At 43.4% G+C, this 20,558-nt stretch overlaps 1 protein-coding gene and 1 long non-coding RNA gene across 3 annotated transcripts in view; both read left to right on the forward strand.

Moving 5' to 3' along the window:
* The first annotated feature begins 1,114 nt into the window (after window positions 1–1,114).
* On the forward strand, window positions 1,115–2,624 carry LOC143121205 (uncharacterized). The gene is made up of 3 exons (XR_012986433.1): window positions 1,115–1,273; window positions 1,340–1,404; window positions 1,563–2,624. It is a non-coding gene; the product is annotated as an uncharacterized LOC143121205 (long non-coding RNA).
* A 3,140-nt stretch (window positions 2,625–5,764) lies between these two features.
* The window catches only part of ssh2a (slingshot protein phosphatase 2a), a 27,345-nt gene continuing 12,551 nt past the window's right edge, over window positions 5,765–20,558 (forward strand). The window contains exons 1-2 of one of the 2 annotated variants that reach the window (XM_076282668.1): window positions 5,765–5,930; window positions 9,646–9,689. In XM_076282668.1, coding sequence (XP_076138783.1) covers window positions 5,868–5,930; window positions 9,646–9,689 — 107 coding nt within the window. In that variant the 5' untranslated portion in view covers window positions 5,765–5,867. Of the gene's footprint in view, window positions 5,931–9,645; window positions 9,690–16,352; window positions 16,969–20,558 lie in introns of those variants that run through there. The other variant, XM_076282667.1, reaches the window with a different exon arrangement.

Genomic DNA, 20,558 nt, shown 5'->3' on the forward strand with positions numbered 1-20,558 from the left:
AACAGCGTTCACGCTTTAACATCAGTAAACATTATAATGCTAACGTTTTGAAAAGCATTTGCCTACCTTGTTCATCTGAAATAACTCCTCTAGTTTTGCTGCCTCCATCCTTTGCTACCTCCACCCTTTCATTGTTTCCAAAAAACGTTTTATATCCATGATAGCCTTGAAGTCTTGAGTTAGTGAATTAGCTTAACATTGTGTGTTGATAACAGGCAACCATAGTAAAAGAAAGCAAGTAGCCTAGCCCACAACTTCTGTAATTGCTGCGTGCGTTTGTTAGGCTATTATTCCCTCTCCTGCTCAAACAAAAGGTGCGTACATTAAAGTTGATTTTGACAACGTGTTTACAAATTTTAAAGAAATTTGTAAATAGCCTATTGTCGAGCAGTTAATGGGATACTGCACAGTTGTGAAGCAGTTGGGAAGTTATGGTGGGCTAACTTTGTGTGAACACACACGGGAAATTCTCTCTCGTTGAGTTGCCTGATGATACGCACAGCTGCCCCGATGCACAGACTAAACGGTAGGCTAGGTCATCAGGACATAAACAAAATGCCTCAGCCTCTAATAAGCACAATATGAAGTGGGCTAAATAAAAACATGATGTTGGAATAAACACCTACAGTATAGGGGCCCACTAAAGATAGTCGCACCCCCTATAGTGAACCATTAGCTCCGCCCCTGGGTGGGGGGGGGGTGCATTGGCCTCTAGGCCCCCCTGCTTCCGGTGCCCATTTTGACCGTAATAACATAAAGGCTATATCTAATTTGTAAATTCCAAATACAAAGAAAACGTTTTGTGAAAACCTGCTGCCTAAATCGGTTACAATGTTTAGGACGTCTGCAAGGTGAAGTGAGGGCCTAGAATAAAAATCATAAAGTGTAGGCCTATCATAGCACATTAGATTTTCTAACACTGCCCTACCTAAATATATATGTAGTCTACTGCCATCTGTCTGTTACAATCCACTCGGTCGCTCTTAATGATGAAATGTAAAGATCCGATAATGATATGATGGCAGAAATTGTAGCGTTTTAATGACATCTCGAAAATAGCCTACGTTTCCACTCCAAGAAAATTATATGAGGGATAATTAAAAGGAAACAATAAGTCTATGCAGGGAGTGTGCAAGCAAGCAATGACCAAAGTTCAGACGTAGGCTATTTACAGATTCACAGATTTCCTGAATCAACAACTCAACCGACGCAAGCGAAGTGTGCGTTGTCCTTGAAAATCTGTCGTGATTTTATCGGTATGGGAATAGTAACAGTGAGTATTCTATTCGTGTTTTTTCATAATATATGGTTAGATAACAAAAGTTTGTCCTCACTAAAGCCTGCAATTTAACATGGACGGGTTGTTCATGGATAAGGGAGGCGCCTTGAGGCATCAGCAACTTGGTAGGCTGTTCTTAACTTTTCCCGCACGTCTAAGGCCTAGGCCTACATAACCGTTTTTCTTATTATGCGCGGGCTATTTCTACTAGGCTATGCAACTTTACAGATATCAGATGTTTTAGTATACGTTGTTCATCGTTCATTTTTCTCACCCTTTACAGGTCTCACTGTCTCTGTTTATGTATGTGTCTTGGTAGCGATTGTCATTCTCGCTGCTGTAGTCTACATGCCTCCAAGACATTGCCAAAGGAGGAACCGGGATGATGAACTACTCTCACTCACTGCTCACAGGATTTCATAGTTTCGAATATCTCCATGTATGATTAATATTGTTAAAAAGAAACAAACAAACATATTTTCTTAGAAAGGTCTGTGATATTTTAATCGCCATAACCTAACATCTCTATTTATTGGCATGTCTTCACTGACATCAAATCAAAAATGACTTGGCTATCAACAAGTTGATTTTTTATCATTCAAAGAGGTAATCATGAGGATGAACAATATTCGTATGTTCTTATAAGTAGCCTAATTGCTGTAAACTCATCATATTGCAGTGTGCATTTGATGTGCATTTGTCGTGACTGACCAGAAGAGGGTAGTAACACCATTCTCAAAACAATAGTCCTTGGATCAGACTTCTGTATAGCCCATTTGCTGTGTGTCCATTGTTATGTTGCTTTGGTCACTGCACTCCCCACTTCCAACAATAGCTTACTCATGTAACGAATGTAACACTTGAAACAATACGAATGTAACGAATTTTGCAGAAGTTATCAGGTGAAAGGTGCATGTAGTTTGGTAGCACTATGGTGTTCAAAGCAAACATGTTATGAACAAATGTAGGCTAATTTCCCATTTGTCTACAAAGACCCTTGAGTGAAGCATAGTCCTAAGGATGACTAAATTGACTAAATCCAAGCATGTGTGTGAGGGTTCTCCGAGCATATTTGTTATCAAAGGACAATTTAACTTTGAGTAATTTAACATTCACTTTCCTCGAGGATTTGTCAGATAGGCCTATTCTGGTGAATGTTTAAAGACTTTAATGACTAAATCTGTAAATGCAAGGCAGAAAGTGACTATATTTTGATTGAGAGCAATGAAAGTTTCATGTTACATTGTGTCACCATGAACATGTGTCATTATGAATGTCAGTTGTTGAGACCAATGTGTTTCAATGTAATCATTGCTGTTTTGTCATATTCAAAATTAAACATCATACTGCACAACCTGTAGGTGGGGTTCATCTCTCTTTTTTTCCAACAGATCCAAATGTGTGAAGCTCAGCTTTAATTAAAATCCTGAAAAGCCTCATTCTTGTTGTCTGCCTTGATGTTAAACCCCGATTGTTGCCATCCCTGATGGTAATCCTAATCTCATCTGCCGGCGCTCCCTTCACTAATCCACACTCTGTGTGTCAGAGATAGGGGCACATGGATGCAGGCGGCGGTACAGCATTGTCTTACTATGAACAATGGTGTGAAAGTCACAGTTCAGAGACCTCTGGTAAATGAAGACCGTCTCAACCACAAACAGACTGTGTCCACGCAGTAAACACAGTCTTCATTCTCTAAAAGGCTATCCGAAGAAGGCATTTCATAACCAAACCAAAATTCTTTTTTTTTGGGGGGGGGGGGGGCGGGGGCATAATCCCTTATTGTGTGTTCTCTTTCCTGATTATTGTTCCGGCTCTTCTTTGTGTTCATGTGATCTAGTCAAATGTTCGCTTGCCACCAGTGTTATCTCGCCATTCTTTCCAACTACTGCATCTCGTTCTCGTTGCCCAGACTGACCACATAGAGGACAGCTTGATAAGAGCACAAAGGCCCTGTTATCTGCAGAGTTCATTACACAGTATGTGAAAAGATGGAGTCCCACCCACACCCTAACCCTCAAAAAACACTATATAATTTATTGTACCAAGGATTTCTATGATAAAGTGCAGTTGCTTGTCAACCTTGCGTCACCACGTTGAAGATTTGCATATCCAAGCATGTGTGTGAGGGTTCTCCGAGCATATTTGTTATCAAAGGACAATCTAGACATTAATCCACCCTGCCCTTGCCATTCGATTTGGCCTGTGATCACAGCATAATGAAATGCATGGAGGGGCCCTTATATTTATCAAGGTGAGAAATGAGCTGTCTAGGGACCTAAGAGGGCCGTTACTCAAGGGAGAGATGGAAGAGTGCTGCTCCATGGCCCATGACAATCAATGAACCCCAGGGAGTGGACAGAACCAGCTGCTATGGGGTTTTAGTTTGCTGAAGTATTGAAACCGCAACTTACACACTGGAAATCATTTTCAGGTTGCCAGGGTTCGAACAAACACATTTTTTTTCCTTCTAAAAAACACATTTATGATAAAGGGTGACCAAACATGTACCAACCTCTCCCATGTCAATGATGGATAGAGGGGAAAAAAGGTGAAAAAAATGTTTGGAGAGGGCGATCATCAATCATCTCAATGACCCCTTAAGTCACCACCTCTCCTGCCTTGACAGTCTCTCTCCCTTCATCCCTCCCTCCTTTTCATGCTCAGTCTTCACTTTTACTCACACACACTCTTCTCAGTTTCTCCGACTCGCATCCTAATCACACCCTTACTCAGTTTCACTACGGTATTTTCCGCAGGTTAGACAAAACACATGGAGGTGGATGCACTGTTTTCAGTCCAAGGGGTGGAGGGTTGGGAGCTGATTCAACTCTGGTCATAGTCTCCACATAATTCAGCTCAGATGATCCTTGTTGTTCCCTGTCTCTTATTTATTCAAGTTAGTCCAGGAACTCATCACATGGTCGATTGGCTATTAGCTGCAGTGAGCCATTCAGTTCAGTCACATGACTGAGTCCAAATGCTTGCTTGAACAAGGTTGTGCCAATGTGTGGCACCACTGTACAGAATGACCCACATTGGAAGGATTGTTTGCTATGACTAAGACAGTCATGGAGACTCAGGCTTCCCCCAGTTTAGTAGGTTAAAGAAGAGACTATGTGAATGTGAGCACCCTTAAGGGTATTACACCACACTTGAACTCAAGCCCACATACTAGAGCACTGTCTGCCTGAGGCACCAACGTATTACTGTTCTGTTACCCCTGCTCAGCTGCACAAACAGAACATATACAGATGGGATGGCAGTGTTACTGATATACATAGAAAGTATAGGCTACCAACCCATCAGTTTGAGGCTTTATGACATTCTGTTGCCGTTTCAATTCTTATTTTGAGGTCCATAGTTTATTATTTGCAACAGAAATGAACTGATGCCGTTCTATAGCCAATAATAACATGGCATCTTGTGTGTTTTTCTGATTTTATGAATTGTTGTGTGGCTGCTTTTAAACTCTAATTAGGAATGTGTCAGGTAGACTACCCAGTTCTGTGAAATTCCCAGTGGTAAGTCAGCTAGCTAATGATGTACAAACAATCTCTTCACCATTTACCAGGTCCTCAAATATGCTCCTGTGAGTGTAGGCCATTGTGGGTTGCTAAGCTCTGGTTTCTGTAGTGGATGCCACTGGGAATGCAATAACTGCACAATGGTAGGCAACATGCTGCAGCAAAATGTTTACTCCCTAAAAATTCAGATGCTCATCAAGTAGCCAAGGCCTAAAGCTGATTGCTATTTTGCTCCACCAAAGAAGAATTGGGAAACTACAGGGATAATTGTTGGACTAATGTTGGACTAATGTTGGACTAATGTTGGACTACCTTTTGCACCTTCACCATGACACCCACTCTCTTGAGCACCTTGCCAGGCACACACAACTAAGGACTGGTTGGACTACTGTTTGCACCTTCACCATGACACTCACTCCCTTTAGCACTACAAGCGTCTTATGCTTGATCACCCTCAAGCACATTGGACTTTCTTAATTTAACTTATATAGTGTATTTAGTATTTAGTTTTGTTAGTTTCTTATCTTCTCTTCTACTGTCTTTATTGTACAGTGGAGTTTAGTTATATGTTTATACTTATACTAATGTTTACCATTTCTGTTGTAAGTGCATGTTGTGTGTTATGTCTGTATGCTACTGAGACCCTTGAATTTCCCCTTGAGGATCACTAAAGTATCTATCTATCTATCTATCTATCTATCTATCTATCTATCTATCTATCTAATGACTTCAGAGAAACAGTGGATAGAATCCAGGTTACCACTCTGTCTCTGTTGAGCTTGTTCGACAGTTATTTAATCAGTATTTATTAAAAAAAAAAAAAGGGGAAAAAAGAAGAGTTTCTTATGTTTGAGTTTACACTTTCAGGTCCCCTCCTCTAACCAATGCTTTATCTGACAGGAGTCGGGAAGTGCGGGCGCATGCGCAGCATACTAGTGGCGAGGGAAGGAGTGGAGAGACAGCATCAGCAACGGACGAACCAGCAAGTGCACATCTCTGCATTCAAATTATGTTACTCTCCGCTTTCTCTGATATTTAAGTATCGTGTTCCTGGACATTGAATGGCGCTGGTCACAGTACAGCGGTCGCCAACTCCCAGCACTACATCTAGCCCCTGTGTGTCGGTGAGATTTCTTCCTATCTGCTGATTTAGCCGGTGTGACTGTTGTATCTGCAGTTGTAGCCAGGTAGCTGGTTAGCTTGGTTGCTATCTTGGACGAATTCGAAGCCGCTTGTTCCAACTTAGCTTGTGCTGTATGCTTATGCGCATGCCAGTAATGTCAAGGCTAACATGGATTTAGTCATTTGTATTGTTTCTTTGAGTTGAAACATTATTGTGTCTTGAAACATACTAACGATTCTAAGCTATCTAGTACACACAAGTTGTTTGCATGTATTCAAACATTTGTATGAACGCATGGCGAGCTTGCAAAAAGTGTTTCCACTGGTAACATTTACTGTTAGCGATAGAAAGCTAACTAAGTTATTGACCACTTAGCCTAACAGCAACGCTGCTTTCATCATGTGGCGGGTTACCAGTTGTTAGAAAAAAGTATTTGGCGGATGGGGCGGGTAGCACTGTCGTAAATAAAGTAGCAGCTATGCTTTGTCTAAGGTTCGCTTGATTAATATGAGCATATACCGTAGAGTGAAATCTTGCCAGCTAGCTTGGCTGCATCAATAACGTTAGCTAACATTAGTGTTAGCTATCTTGGTGAATAACCGTTACTTTTGGTTAGGAAAGTACACCAGCCCATGGGTTTGGTAGCGTGTAGCAACAATACATCAGTTAACCTGGGTACCTTTTACTGTTTATGTATCTGCATCTTTAAGTTACTACATGTCTTAGGCTCTGTGTCCGTCCATATATCTCTTAATTGAGGAACCTCGCCAGCCAGTTAGCAGCTGAAAAGCCTGAGGAAGCATTTCTTCTCAACCGTATGAAGTGGTTAGCAAACCATGGTCGTGTCAGTCTGTGAGGCGTTGTCAGTGTGATAACGTTACGACCGTCAAGTCTGAGCCGATGTTGTACAAGTTGATCCAAGAACCAGTTACGATGAGTGTGAAGCAAATCTGACCTGTCTTGTTTAAAGCTATAACCTTAACGTGTGGACTGTGGAGTCTGTTGTACTATTCTGTTAGTTTACGTTAGTTCATTGCATTGGGAAGTTAAACCGAATTAACGGAAGTGTGACACACCATGTTCCTGTAATGTTGTCTGGTTTAATCACCATTGTATAGAGTTGGTACTATGTTTTGGTTGTGGGTCATTTAAGTTTAGACGCAATTTAACACGAAATCTTGGATCAGGTTCTTTGACAAGATTTGTGATATGACTTCAGTAGTACAGAAGTGTGTGAATTAGAATAGATTACCTGTTTTGGTTTCAAAAAGGATTAGTTTGAAGCTTAATGCAAGTGGCCTGTTAGTGTGCAAATTAGGCCACATGCCAAGTTGAATGATCTTTACTCATCATAATTGTGCCATGCACTTTTCACTATAGCAAGTGTAATTGACAAGCGTTTTAAGATGTCAGGAATTCACATTCGTATTCTGGGGTCTTTAAGGTCCAGTTTTGAAGTCTGGTAGACTCTGACCCAGTTTATGTAATGTTGTCTGTGAATTTACAATAGCATGTCTTGTCTTCTGCCTTTTACTTGTAATATTCCCTGTGGCGCCATGGATAGAAATCGGGTTGCGCGTGTAATGGGCTGATTCGGCCCTGAGGTGTCGATGATACCAGCTGCCCATCATGTGACCCTGGTGAGGCACCCATGTGAGTCATCTTGTGAGATGCCTGGAGTTTTTTTTCCCTGAGAAACACAACATCCCCAGTCCTGTTGGCCTGATTTCTCCTCAACATGCATGCTCTCCATGGGCCCACTGACTGTATGTCTTGGGATGGGCCGGGGGAGAGACAGTGGGCATCACATCATTGTCAGTAGACTGGCATGACGGATGCTGTCAAAAGGTGTAAAAGGTGACTCTACATCTCTGTGTGAATACTCTATTGAAATTAATTTAATAATCATTTTGCACAAACCAGCCTTAGCCTATTGCTCTTTAAAATGGTTAAATAAGCTAAATGACTGTAGGCTAATATTCAGATGCTTTGATGTAAGAGGCAGTAGGCCTACTGATTGGTGTCTCCTGACCTAGACCAAGCAGAGAAATCTGCCTGGCAGCACTGTGAATCCTCTGCTCCCATTGGTGCAAGAGGAAATCTATATGACACTCCCCGGCTCCTCCCCTGTCATGGTATGGTGGTAACCATGGCAACCCAGTTCACATAAGTATGACAGGCATTGACTTAGTGTTATGAGAAGGGAGGAGTCTCCTCACTGTGGGTTGATGGGTGGTGATGTATGTTTTTTTGCAATTGGCAAGCTTTGAACATAAAAACGGGTGTCCTGAGTGACTCATGTTCTTACCATTTCCCTAACTGCATTTCTGAAATTGCATTAGCCTTGCAGAGGAATCTGATCATCTAATTGTGAGCACACACTGGCTCTGTGCGGAGGCTCTGTCCTATGGTCCTGTCAGTGCATCTGGAGACCAACTGGATATCTATGCAAATATAGGCCTAATGAGTTTATACACCACCATTGATACTGGCTTGACAGTTGTACGTCTCTGTGTTGGTCATTTTTTCCTAATCATTTCTTGCCCCAGTAGACTAAGATGCATGCTGATTGTGCTTTTTTCAGTTAGGTGTAAATTACACCATGTAATGAGAGAGAGAGAGAGAGAGAGAGAGAGAGAGATCCTACTGAGCGATATATAGAATTAGAAATGAGTGATTCTTATTCTACGGGCAGATGATGAATATGGTTAACCTCATATAATTAGTATTCTGTGGTTAACCTTGTAGAATTAGAATTCTGTGGTTAACCTTATAGAATTAGAATTCTGTGGTTAACCCAACTCAGTGTTCAGTGCAGAGGGGTGCTGCTTTAGTGTGAGTGCTTGGAATCACAGCTGGACCAGCAGGCTGATCTCTGGGAGAGAGAGAAGGGAGAGTGTGCTCGATGTTGGGGATTAGCTGTAGCAGGCCAGGATTTAAACTCTGTCTATTCTCTATTCTGGGTGGGGGCTGTGGACGTCTTCATCTCTGATGCTTTCACCCGTCCAGTAACAATTGTTTGGGATTAAAGGTTTTGGACAGAGCCTGGTATGGCTGAAAGTGTTCAGTTATCCATCTAGATGAACTGGATTTGGTGGTGTTATTGTCTGAATCATGTAGGCTAGCCTACAGGCCTAGTGGATGTTGTTGAAATGCCCACTTATAGGTGCACTCCAGCCATACATAGTTGGTGAAAGTAAACTTTACGGTTTTTTTAATTGGATAGATTGAATGAGTGAGAGTAAAGTTTAAAAAAAATGCTATCAAAATCTACACACCTGTCCAACATTTTGTGGTAGACTGTGAGTCATTAGTGTGTCATCGTGTAGTACACCATCAGAAAAGGTTTTTGCAACATCACAAAAGTCTAATAAATTGGGACAGGGAGATTGTTAACTGCAGTGTAGTTATTGCATGTTTGCTAAGATATTTCAGTTAGGCTACGTCTGTTTAAAAATATTTGACATGATGTGTCTGTGCATCATCACATAGCTATCCAGTGTAATGTTTATTTTTTCCCCCTAGCAGCACATTATGATTTCCTGTTCTGTCCCGGCTCTGTATGATGACGTGTGTGGTGTCAGTGCTTGTGTGCTAGTACTGGTAGTTATGGTTTCCAGGCCTGTGTGTGTGTATGTGTGAGTGTGTGTGTGAAAGAGAGAGATTCCTCTGCTTGGGTGGGTCTGATTGGCTGTCTGTTTCTCTCTTGTGTGCAGGAAGCAGACAGCGGAGACGATGACCGTCGTGCTCAGCCCAGAAGGTAAGCTAACCAGATCTATGATCCAACACTACAGCAATCTAAAAGCATGCTAAAAGAACAGTTACAATTATGGTCCAATGGCCAGTTGGCTACCCATCCCACTTGGGAAGTAACTGTGTGTCTGTGACCCCCACTTCACCACTCATATCCTTCACACATATTAGCCAGTGTTCTGAGCAAATGCACTGTCAATCACTTTAGCCAGAGGCTGGGACAAATACAGGTCTGTTTGGCGTAGACTGACTTGAGTCAGTCAGTGATGGTAGATAGAGTGCTATGCACTCAGTGACCACTAGGGGGACTCTAGTCTACCACTAATGAGTGAAGGGAGGCCAGTCCGTGCTTCTGTGTTGGAATAATGAATCTTTCTCTATTGCTTTCTATCAATCAATGTATATCAGTTCACTACTTTGTTTTTTTTTTTCAGTCAGCTTACAACTTACAACTGATTTCCACGACTCTAGAGATAATACTGTGTACTTTTAAAATGGGCCATGCCTGTCCTAGTTGGTTATTACTAAATTATCACTATGAAGGAATCTATCGCTTTTGGTTTCGGGAGTATTTTTTCAAATTACAAATTCAAATTCTGACCCCATTTTCAAATATTAGTTCTATGTAAGTAATTTGATAAGCATCTGATTTGCAACCTGAACAGGAGGCACACAGTTCTACTGTAAAGGACCCTGTCTGCGTGACTTCGCTTGCGTAGTTCGCCGCGGGATATTTGCATGATGATCCTGATAGTAGATGTATCTGATGTGGCACAGCTTGTTTGTGTGTCTGTTTAGAGGAGTGCACGTCACACAGACACATTAGCTGTTATTGTTGTTGTCAAGCTGTTTTGGCAGAGGCCTCGATTTTTGCATCTTGTATGAATCTCATTAGAATCATCCAGAGTTGCATGGTACGCTGCGTGTCAGAACAGCATTGTGCGATACAGAACGGTACTCTCAGTGGTCTAGTCTAGCTAGCTGTAGTGGGTATACTGTGATGTAGAAGTTCGCCGTAGTGGGTATACTGTGATCAACCCCAAATGTTAATACCTATCCTTGCCTATTTTAAGTGGTTATACTGAGTTGATGCTTTTTAAGTGGGTATACTGTGTAGTCCTCCGTATCACGTACCCTACACCACTGGATACTCTCCACAAAGTTTGTCAACATAAGTGCTTGGCTTCAGCAGCCTGTTGCTGTATGTTATCAAGATGTGTGTCTGTTAGTACATGTCAGAGAAGCTTTGCTCAGGAGAGTTTCGCTCAAGGCAGAGAAGCTTACACACACACTGCTTCACTTGCTCGCTCACTCAGCACTTGACCAGTTATGCAACGCTGCTTAACCCCCCCATCCCCCACCCCTCCTCCCCTCTCCTTTACAAAAAAAGTCTGGCTGGCCTGAGAATGACTTGCATGACATGAGTGTTTGCAGTGCGCGACACATTACATATCAACCACCCCCAAGTCCCATTACGCTTCCCCTCAGAACTCCAAACTTCAATGCCTGCCACACATGTGGGCTCAATTATAGATTAGGTAATTCTCTGGTGAGCATGGTGTCATGCTGCATTGACCCCCACGCTGTCTGAGCACATTCACATCCTTATTCTCATTTGGCATGCCCACGCCAGTACCCCACCCCATATAACTACATGACCCTGTTTGACTCTATTACATAACGCTCGGCCATAATTAACTGTGTATTAAGTTGTGTTACGCTCCACATATGGTTTCAAGTAAAAACTGCACAGTGAAAACAAGCCTTCGGAAAACGTCATGCAACTTGACGTGCTCTGGTAAATCGCTCTGGAGAGCCCCTTTCTGGAGGGTGCAGCCAACCCAGCCCTGCACCTCAGCACCGCAGCGTAACGTACAGAGCAGCTGAAAGTTGTAGCCCAGCTTGGTTTCTCTCACAGACAGGGGTGAAGGGGATCAGCGCTTTTCAAGTGTAAATCTTGAGCTCTAATTGTTCCCATGCAAGCAAGGCACTCTTATGGGTCTGAAGAGGAGTGTGTGTGCGTGTGTGTGTGTGTGTGTGTCTCACTTGAGTATTCAGAGAGCCTGGGTCTGTAGGGATGAGCCACAGCACGCAGGGCCCGCAAGGCTCTCATCTTACGTCTGAATTTCCCACAGTGCAGATGATTTAAAATGTTAGGTTCGAGCCTGCACTTGTGGTGGGAAGACCTCAGGTAGCATGCGCTCCATGCAGATTAGTATCAAAATAGAGCGCTGCATACTATAGAGCTCATTAACAGTACTGTATTTATGTCCGTAGGAGCGAAGACTTCCAGGGGATATTTTTATGTGACCTTCTAGACATTGGCTGGATAGTGGATGCTGGCACTGTGCCTGTTAACGGCTGCTGTGGCAGAGCAGGTTATTCAAGCTTACTTCTCTGTGGAGGGTGGGCTACATCGCTCCAGCACACCGCCCCGGGCAGCAGGGTAGGGCTGGCTGGACCCAGCAGGCTGAGTCCTGTACCACCACCACCACCACCACTCCCTTTCTCTGGCAAACTAATTTCAATTATGTTGCCTTCAGTAAGTTTCTAAGCTCCTCCAGCCTGCGGGCTGCGTGCGAACTAGGATTATATTCTCTTTGCTTTCAGCTTTGCTGCCTTCTCCTGTCCTCTTGCAATGTATATGACATCTATTAATGAGTTCCTTTCTTGGTTTGACTGGTCTCACCCAACTTATGACATGTTTCACAGGTTTTGGTATACACACACCTGGAACTGAAAACTCATATTTCAAGCCAAACTGCCCATTCACCTGCACATTAACATTTTCACTTGGCCTGTTTTTGAAATGACAGTGTGTTTTGCCAGGTAGTCACTGTCATTGTGGGTGACTCTGTCATTGCTGTTCTGTCACAAGTACTCCTTAGCTTCTTAGCACTTGGGAGCTCTGCTCAGAAGCATTGGGAACAGCTGGCCTCCTTCTCCACCATGGCCTTGGAAGGGGTAGGGGTAACTGAAGGGGTTCTCATAATCTTGGGCAGACACCAACGTGCGACCTTTCCCAGAGAATTGCATGCAATAGGGCACCCGTTGCACAACTGCAGTTAAATGAATTTGTAAACACAACATGACCAACATGCCACATGTGTAGATCTCCTATTTCTTGACCTGGAAAAATGACAGCACTACGATCTGAAGGGTTACTTGGGGATAGACAAATAAGCATCACTCACAACATACCGACACATCAGTTCCCATGTCTCATGTGGTTGTAGTGTCTGTGTCTCTTTTTCATGTCACTGTAAGATGATCTGTGTTTATTTACGCGGTGTGGAGATGGTGACTGAGTACACAGCAGCATGTGACGGAGCCGTAACTAAAGGAGACAGGTGTGTTGACACCTCTTGTTATTGTGATGTAATCACCTGTGTGCAGGGGTGGTCTTGTCTGAACTCTAGGTCTCTAGTATCACTATTAGTCAAGAGAGAAACTTAGAATAAGATATTATCACAGGCTATGATAACGGTGGTGTCATGATGCAGCGATTCTGCAGTAATTGTCAAAACAGCGCACAGCGTTATATTGTCTGCCATAGAATTTGCCATGCGAAGTGCAAAGAGTCAATCCTAGGCATGGAGTTGGAGGACCGTGATGAATAACCAAAATGGTTAGGCAGATAAATGTAGCTTATAATTGTCTGCTTTAGTCATACAAATATATCACTATTTGGAATCACAATACCAATAATATATTGTGCAGACCTAGCAGAAATATGCCAATATCATTGTGTTGATTTTTGCATCCCACCCATAGCTGACTGGGAAGCCAGTTCTAGAGTCTTCTCCTCTGGCTGTTTTTCACAAAGATGCAAGGCTTTGTTTATCTCTGGAGCCCTTGTGCCCCACCCAGTGTAGAGGTAGATGTTTGCGATGCAACACAAATCATCTGACCTGCTATGTAAGAATCCTGGACTTGGGTCCAGGTTTTATTGACCTTTAACATGTTAATACAGGGTAGAGGTCTGCGCGGGACAGATTTTCCAGTCCCGCTCCCGCAATATTCTGTCCTCCTCCTGCAGTAATGTCTAATTATTAGTCCTGCTCCTGCCCGCATCTGCAACGTTCCCGTTACAGGGATGTAATTGAATGTCCCGCTCCTGCCTGCTAAAGCCTGCACAAGATATGCAGGCTTTCTTTAGAAAGGCACTAACAACTGAAGTAGCCTTGTGGTGCCCTCTTCCTCTGTCATGCTTTTGATTTCGACAACGGATTGAACACATAAACAATAATATCCATCAGTATCCATAGGCTGCTTTTTTTAGCTTAGTTTACCTTCATTAACCAGCTTCAGAGTCATTGGAATGGTTATATGACTTTTTTCGGGTTGAATGGTGGCCGTCTCGCTTCCCCCTAGCGCCTGTGAGCCGAAAAACCACCCTTGCAACTGTGGGCCGACGGCCTCAGTGTCAGGAAGTATAACGAGTGTAACGAATTGCTTTACTGCATTCAAATACACATACACGCCAGGCACCAGCTAGAAAAAGGTAGCGATGGAGTTTCTCAGCCATTCGTCATGACAGAGCAAGCGAAAAATAAGCAAAAACAGTAAGGAAATTGCCAATACTGCATAGTTTACCTTTAAACTCGGTTTTTTGTTATGCTGCCTAACAGAAAATCCAGCTCAACTGTAGCCTACTTATGTAGCCTACACTACTTTAATATTTTATTTTACACACATATTTAATTTGCGGGAGTGCCATGAATCATCTGTTTCTCCCGCACCCATAAACGCACCTCTCATCCCGCCCGCACCTGCAAAGAGCTTTCAAAACTTGTTCTGCGCTGCACTTTTTTTCCATTGCGACCCGTGGGACTCCCACGGGAGTTCACGCCTCTAATATAAGGGTGTCAAAGATCACACACACACACACACACACACATATATAAACCAGTTGTCATCAACTATATGTAGTAAGCAATATCTCTGTTTTGATCAGTTAAGTAAACCTACAAACCATCCTCAGGAAGGAAGATGCAGAAAAGGAATAGAGAGGGTTGAAGCTTAATCAAGAATTTTTGGTATAATGCTACACTGATAGCCATATACTCTCTATGCTAAGACTAATATAGATGGTAGGGTAGTTCAAGAAAGAAAAAGCAGTATGACGGCAGTACCAGATAAACCTATATGCTTTGTTTGCTCAGAAGAGGGTATAGTAATGGAGTTTATCGTCAAACAACAATCTGATACCCATGCAGAAAAATTATAATGACCATGATGACCCCTATGAGATCTCATTCTAACAAATCCAGCCCACAGCCTAATGTGGGTCTGACACTCCTTTGTTAATACCTACATCAACCTCTACTAGTCCTGGCTGATGACTCTGGGACAGACGGCAACCGTGTCAACAAACAGTTGGTCTGCAAACAAGGGCTAAAACTAGCTGAGCACTATGAACAATCTGTGTTTACAACAATGGCTTGGCTGGACCTGAATGGCCAGTAGACAGTGACTGAATTCTGAGAATGAAAGGCCACAGAAGTTGTCTGTAAATTTCCTTTGAAGGCTTAGCCAACATATATATTCAATTTCAAAATCCTACCATCCATTTTGCAACTGTGCAGCTTGAGATACCAGAATACAAGGGGAAGTGACAAGACTTACTACCCAGAATCCAAACAGCACAAGGAAGTCCAAACCTGTTTTGAAGAAGTTGACTGGTGCAAAGGCTGTGTCGGAAAAACATGCCCCTTTACTTGGAATTACTTTATTGACTACAACATGAAGCAAGTTGAATTGTTCCTCTCATATACATGTATTGCCAAGTCCAATCTCAGCTAAAGAGTGTAGGCTTACCTCCCTGTTTATCACCTATCATGTGAATATCATCTCCTTTGAGCACTTCAAGTAAACAGGGATGTTTTATCACTACTAGGCTAGAAGTCATAAATTCATAAGTTGTTGTTATTGAAAGGTATAGAGAATTGTATCACTTTACTGGATATCATTTTTACTGGATGTTGCGCTAATGCATGACCAAACAAAGTGTTGTCTTCACATTACCCAAGGCCACTTGAGGACTGATTTTGCCTGCTAACTTGGACAGCCTGTGTTTTCTATTCTAATATGATTCTCTAGCACTCATGTCTACCTGCCAACAGCGTCGTTCTAATGTGATTACCTGTACCAACAACCTGCTGTTCAGGAGATTAGGGAGTGCATCTCACCAACTCAGACCCAACATACTTTGGATTGAGCTTGTTGCCAACCAGGCAGCAGTAAGTTTATCTTTGCAGAGGGGCCACCAATTGGTTTTCTGAGTACCTTCGAGGAAACCCATCACGTGTGGCGCCAGCTTTTTGAGGCTGAATTTATCTTTTTTTGTTGTGTTGTGTTGAAACTTGACTTTTTAAAAAAGCTATTTATAGCATTGGACCCAATGTCCACGAGCCATCTAAACAAAAACAACAAACTGTACCATTACTCTCAAATTGTCTAGAGAGCAGTGATGGTGTTCCGCCTCGCTCTCCGTCGCTGCTTCAGGACCAACCTTGTGTCGTCAGTCTCGGGGCCCTGCTGCTCGCACCTCCCACCCCCCCCCCCCCCCCCCCACCCCCGAAGCACATGTCAGCAACTCCTCCCTCTTCAGATTTACCGCTGCAGTCCAAGTTTGTTAGCTTGCAAGATCTCCTGGTTGATTCAGAATGGGAACGAACGGGTAAGGTACAGCCGGCTGTGTCAGCACACGGTGTCTCTATTGGCGATAATCAGCATATGTCGATTAGGCCTACCATGTCAGATTAGTCCGTACATCTGCCATGCTGACATCCTCTTGATTTGACTTACTACACCGCTACCTCGATCGACTCTTTATTTTAACTTTTGAAGTACGGAGAACAAGAATACGTGAGTGTTTGGAGCTAGCGTTGGCTAATTCTTGATAGCGCAAGTAGGCTTCCATCGTCGCTTCTGTTTGTTGAAGTTATCCCGGTTTTAGTTTTACCTCGTTTTGATTAATGTCGGAAACGTGGACGCGACAAGGAGGTCTTGATATCACTACATGATAACTGCTCCGACTCGAGGAGTTAGTGAGAACAGTTGCTTTCCCATGGAGTAGCATAAAGAGAGCCTCGACTCAAAGGATATCCTGCGCCCCGTCCAGAAACCCTCCCGCTCCGGCTGCCTCGTACAACCATGACCCTGGGGACTGTAGCCTCCACTCGGAGCTCGGCACCAGGCTGCTTCTGCTCCTGTTGCGGGGCAAAAATGGTGCCATACTTCTCGGAGAACGCCGTTGTATCTCAGAACCAGATTAACCAACTGTGAGTATGCCTTGCCTTAGGATTTTAAAATACGTTTGCTATTACTTTAGCGATTTAAGCCAGAATTGCGGTGGTTAACCACACCTTTATGTTTTTTTAATTAACAGAACATAATATGATGTGAGATTTATGTAGTACTGATTAGGATGTTGGCCAGGTCCACTGCTCATTTGGTTACATTTTTAGAACTTGATGGAGGCAGTTACTGTTTTGTCACAATTGTAACATGTAACAATTAGGGGTAGGCCTTACAGTATTTGAAATTGCGAAAGTTTTTTTTTTCCCTCGGCGTTCCATCAATTTCCTTAACGTGATGCAACAGGATGCATCAGAGTTCCTTCCTCTTGTGAAATGTGTAGTTACAGCTCTGATTCACTCACCTGTTTTGCCGATGAGTCCATAGTCCCTCAGTGGGTCATTTCTATTACTGTCTATGGTCATACCCAATGATGTTCTTCCTTATAAAGTAAACGGAGGAAGCAATATTTAAATCCAACCTTTAATATCGTCTTTCGAGGAGATACGACTTATACAAACTACTTTTGTTTTTGTATTGTTTGAAATAATCTAGTTAAGCCATTCTCCCTGATACCAATTCAAGTACAGTTTTTAGCAACAATGTGGCTTTTGTGTGGGGAAACCTGGCTTGCTCTGTATCATTGCCATTCATCATTGAGCACAAGCATTGTATCCCCAGATCCCATCATCTAATCCCAGTAAGGCCAACTGAAATGGGTGATTTGAGACGCTGCTTTTTACAGAGGCATGGCAATATTTTTTTTCTCTTTCAAACATGGCTTTAGGACAATTGTGTATAGAATTCAACATTCCGAACTGTGTGTGTGTGTGTTTATCTCTGTGTGGGTACTTGCAGCAGCACTTGCATCCCACAGTTATGATGAGCATTCATCGCCTTAAATGAATGCCTCAGTGTACTCTAGCAGATCCCTGTGTGAAGCAATGGAGGGATAGATTATACAAGCCAAGACTACTGGGATCAAGAGTAAACTGGGCTCATTAACCTAATCCTGACAGAGAGGGGGGAGGAGAGAGTGGTTGACAGCAGCATCTTTGGATGTTCTGTGTGAAAGTGCCTCGCCCTCATCAGCAGATTCTGTGTGATTAGGAGTCGAGAGAAGCTTCTGTGGGAAACGCTGCTTCTGCATGATGCAGTTTGCCTCAGTGGTCAATGGAGTGATACATACACTCCAACTGTACCATTCAATCCAGCATTTATTTAATGGATTGCTTTGCTGCAGTGTGTGTACTGTATGTGCTAGTGTGTGCGTATATGTGTGTTTGTGAGAGTGGGTGAAATTAGCGGGGAGAAAAGCCTTAGGTAGGCTGTAATGAGTGTCCTCCTGTGTCCTTGTCCTGCTTCACCATCATGGAAATTTAGCTGTATGTGTGTATGTGTGTGAGGGACCCTCACCTGCCAGGAGCTGGGAGTGCAGTAACATGACACCTGTTTGCCTTTTCAGGATATGTAAGAGTTGGTCTAGGTTGGTCTAGCCACACTTTCACCTTAGTTGACAGAACTTGAATGTTCACTTTTTTTTTTAATTTTCTGATTTTAATTAATTAATTTTTTATTTGTTTCTTTTATTTATTTATTTGTTGATGCTATTTCCACACATGTTGGCGTTTATCTTATTTGGATAGGTAGTTTGGCCTAGTGGCATTGTATTGAGGTATGGTGCCTTTATATTTGAAAGGCCCAGACAAATAACCCACCCACACTGTCTTCATTAAAACACTTGTTAGGAGGAAAACATACAGGCACGTGTATTACTGTAACCAACACCAGATGCAACAAGCCCTGTTTGCTCTCTCTCTCCCTAGCTTACTTGCTATAAACTTTACTCACTATAAACTTACAAGACTTGGTTTGGTTCCAAGACCTGTCAGACAGCATAAACAATGATTCATAGGGGAAGCACAATATAAAATCCCCATGTATTTATTTAACAATACATGTGACCAGCATCTGATACACTATCGTCCTACCCTGATAAACTTTGTGTGTGTGTGTGTGTGTGCGTGCGCATGTGCATGTGTGTGCATGTGTTTTAATCGGGTTAAACATAGCCCAGCGGGATGTTTGTGCATCAGGCTGTAATGTCTAACCGCAGCTGGGGTATAATTGCAGGTTTTTATGGTTCCTACAAGGAAGTGTGATTGGGAAGACCGTAAGTCGGCCCAGGCTGCCATTGTTCTCCAGACCTGGCTGGACCCACCCTTAACGACACTGACACACACAAACACACGTGCAGCCTGGTGTTATTCCAGTAAAACATGGCTCGATAAGAGCGTAAAATGTGGCAGGCTTAAAAAGTGGGGGTGGTGTCGGTGCTTTCATCCCCAAATAAGGAAGTGAGATTTAGGTCAGTGCTGTATGGAGCAGCATGGGAAATGAGTAACTCTGTGTGTGTTTGTGTGAGAGAGTGTGTGTGAGGATGTCCGTTAACTCGGCCATATTCAACATGTATACATGTACACAGCCACTCAGGATTGATTGAAATGGAGTTGGCTCAGCTGAGATGCTGCTGGTCTGGTTTATCTAGGCTACCGGCAACACTGATTCAGTTCCACCCATCATTTAACCTACATAAGTTGAAGAAATACCGGTTGAGACAGCGTGAAAACCAACGGCAAACTCGCTCGGAGGTGTTTTCCATGTGTTAAGTGATTGGCGTGCTGTGTGAGGACCTCCAGACTGCAGTCCCATTGAGCTTCCCAGGCATCCAGCATCCTGACTTCCTGCTTCGGTTGGACTCATGGGAAATTCCCACCCCTTTTCCAAGAATAGTCAGGATGGAGGGATGGATGCCCCCCCCCCCCCCTCCCCTGCACAACAGGACTGCCCCTTGATTTGAAATGAAGAGTCCTTTGCTTCCTCATCCAGTCCTACATACTGTGATCAAACACCAGGTTTATTTGCTTGGTCACTTACTGTAAAACTTACCTCCCAGCTCCTCTTCTCTTAATCTGTCCCCGTGCCACTGCGCTGTGCTATATTTACCCACAGCTCTCTTAATTCACGTATGAGTGTGCGTGTGTCTGTGTGTGTGTGTGTGTCTGTGTGTGCACCCTAATCTGTATCTCGGGAGGTGACAGAATGCAGTGCTCAACACCACCACCCTCCCCAAGCCCTGTGTGTGTGCCTGTGCCTGCTCCTGAACTCATAAGGCCTTCAGCCGGCCCTCAGCCTGGGCCTATATTTATCTCTCCTCCCCACCAGAGACGGACTAATATGGGCAGGGACAGGTGGGGGTCAAACGGCTCCTCGCTGCTGGTTGGAGAGTGAGTGGGCCCTCTCTGTAGTTCGCACCCATCCCAAGGACCCCCTTACATAGTGATGATTGTGTCTGTGTCCTAACAAGTACCGCCTGGCGCTGGATGCCAAAAGATGACCCTGCCTCTATCTTTCTCTCCTCCCATCCCTCCTATCCCTCCCTCCCTCCGTGTCTTCCTCCTACTCTCTCCCACTCCCGTGTTGAGGAGTTCAGGCGGTCTGAGATACCAGAGTCTTCAATGAATCAGTCATTGGGAGTGAGCTTGTGAGTGAGTTTGTGTGTGAGCTTGCGTAT

Source organism: Alosa pseudoharengus, unplaced genomic scaffold (genome assembly GCF_046254945.1).
Source record: "Alosa pseudoharengus isolate Yale_2024_CS ecotype anadromous, Long Island Sound unplaced genomic scaffold, YU_APseudo_1.1 YU_APseudo_1.1_scf_13, whole genome shotgun sequence".
Lineage (NCBI taxonomy): Eukaryota > Metazoa > Chordata > Actinopteri > Clupeiformes > Clupeidae > Alosa > Alosa pseudoharengus.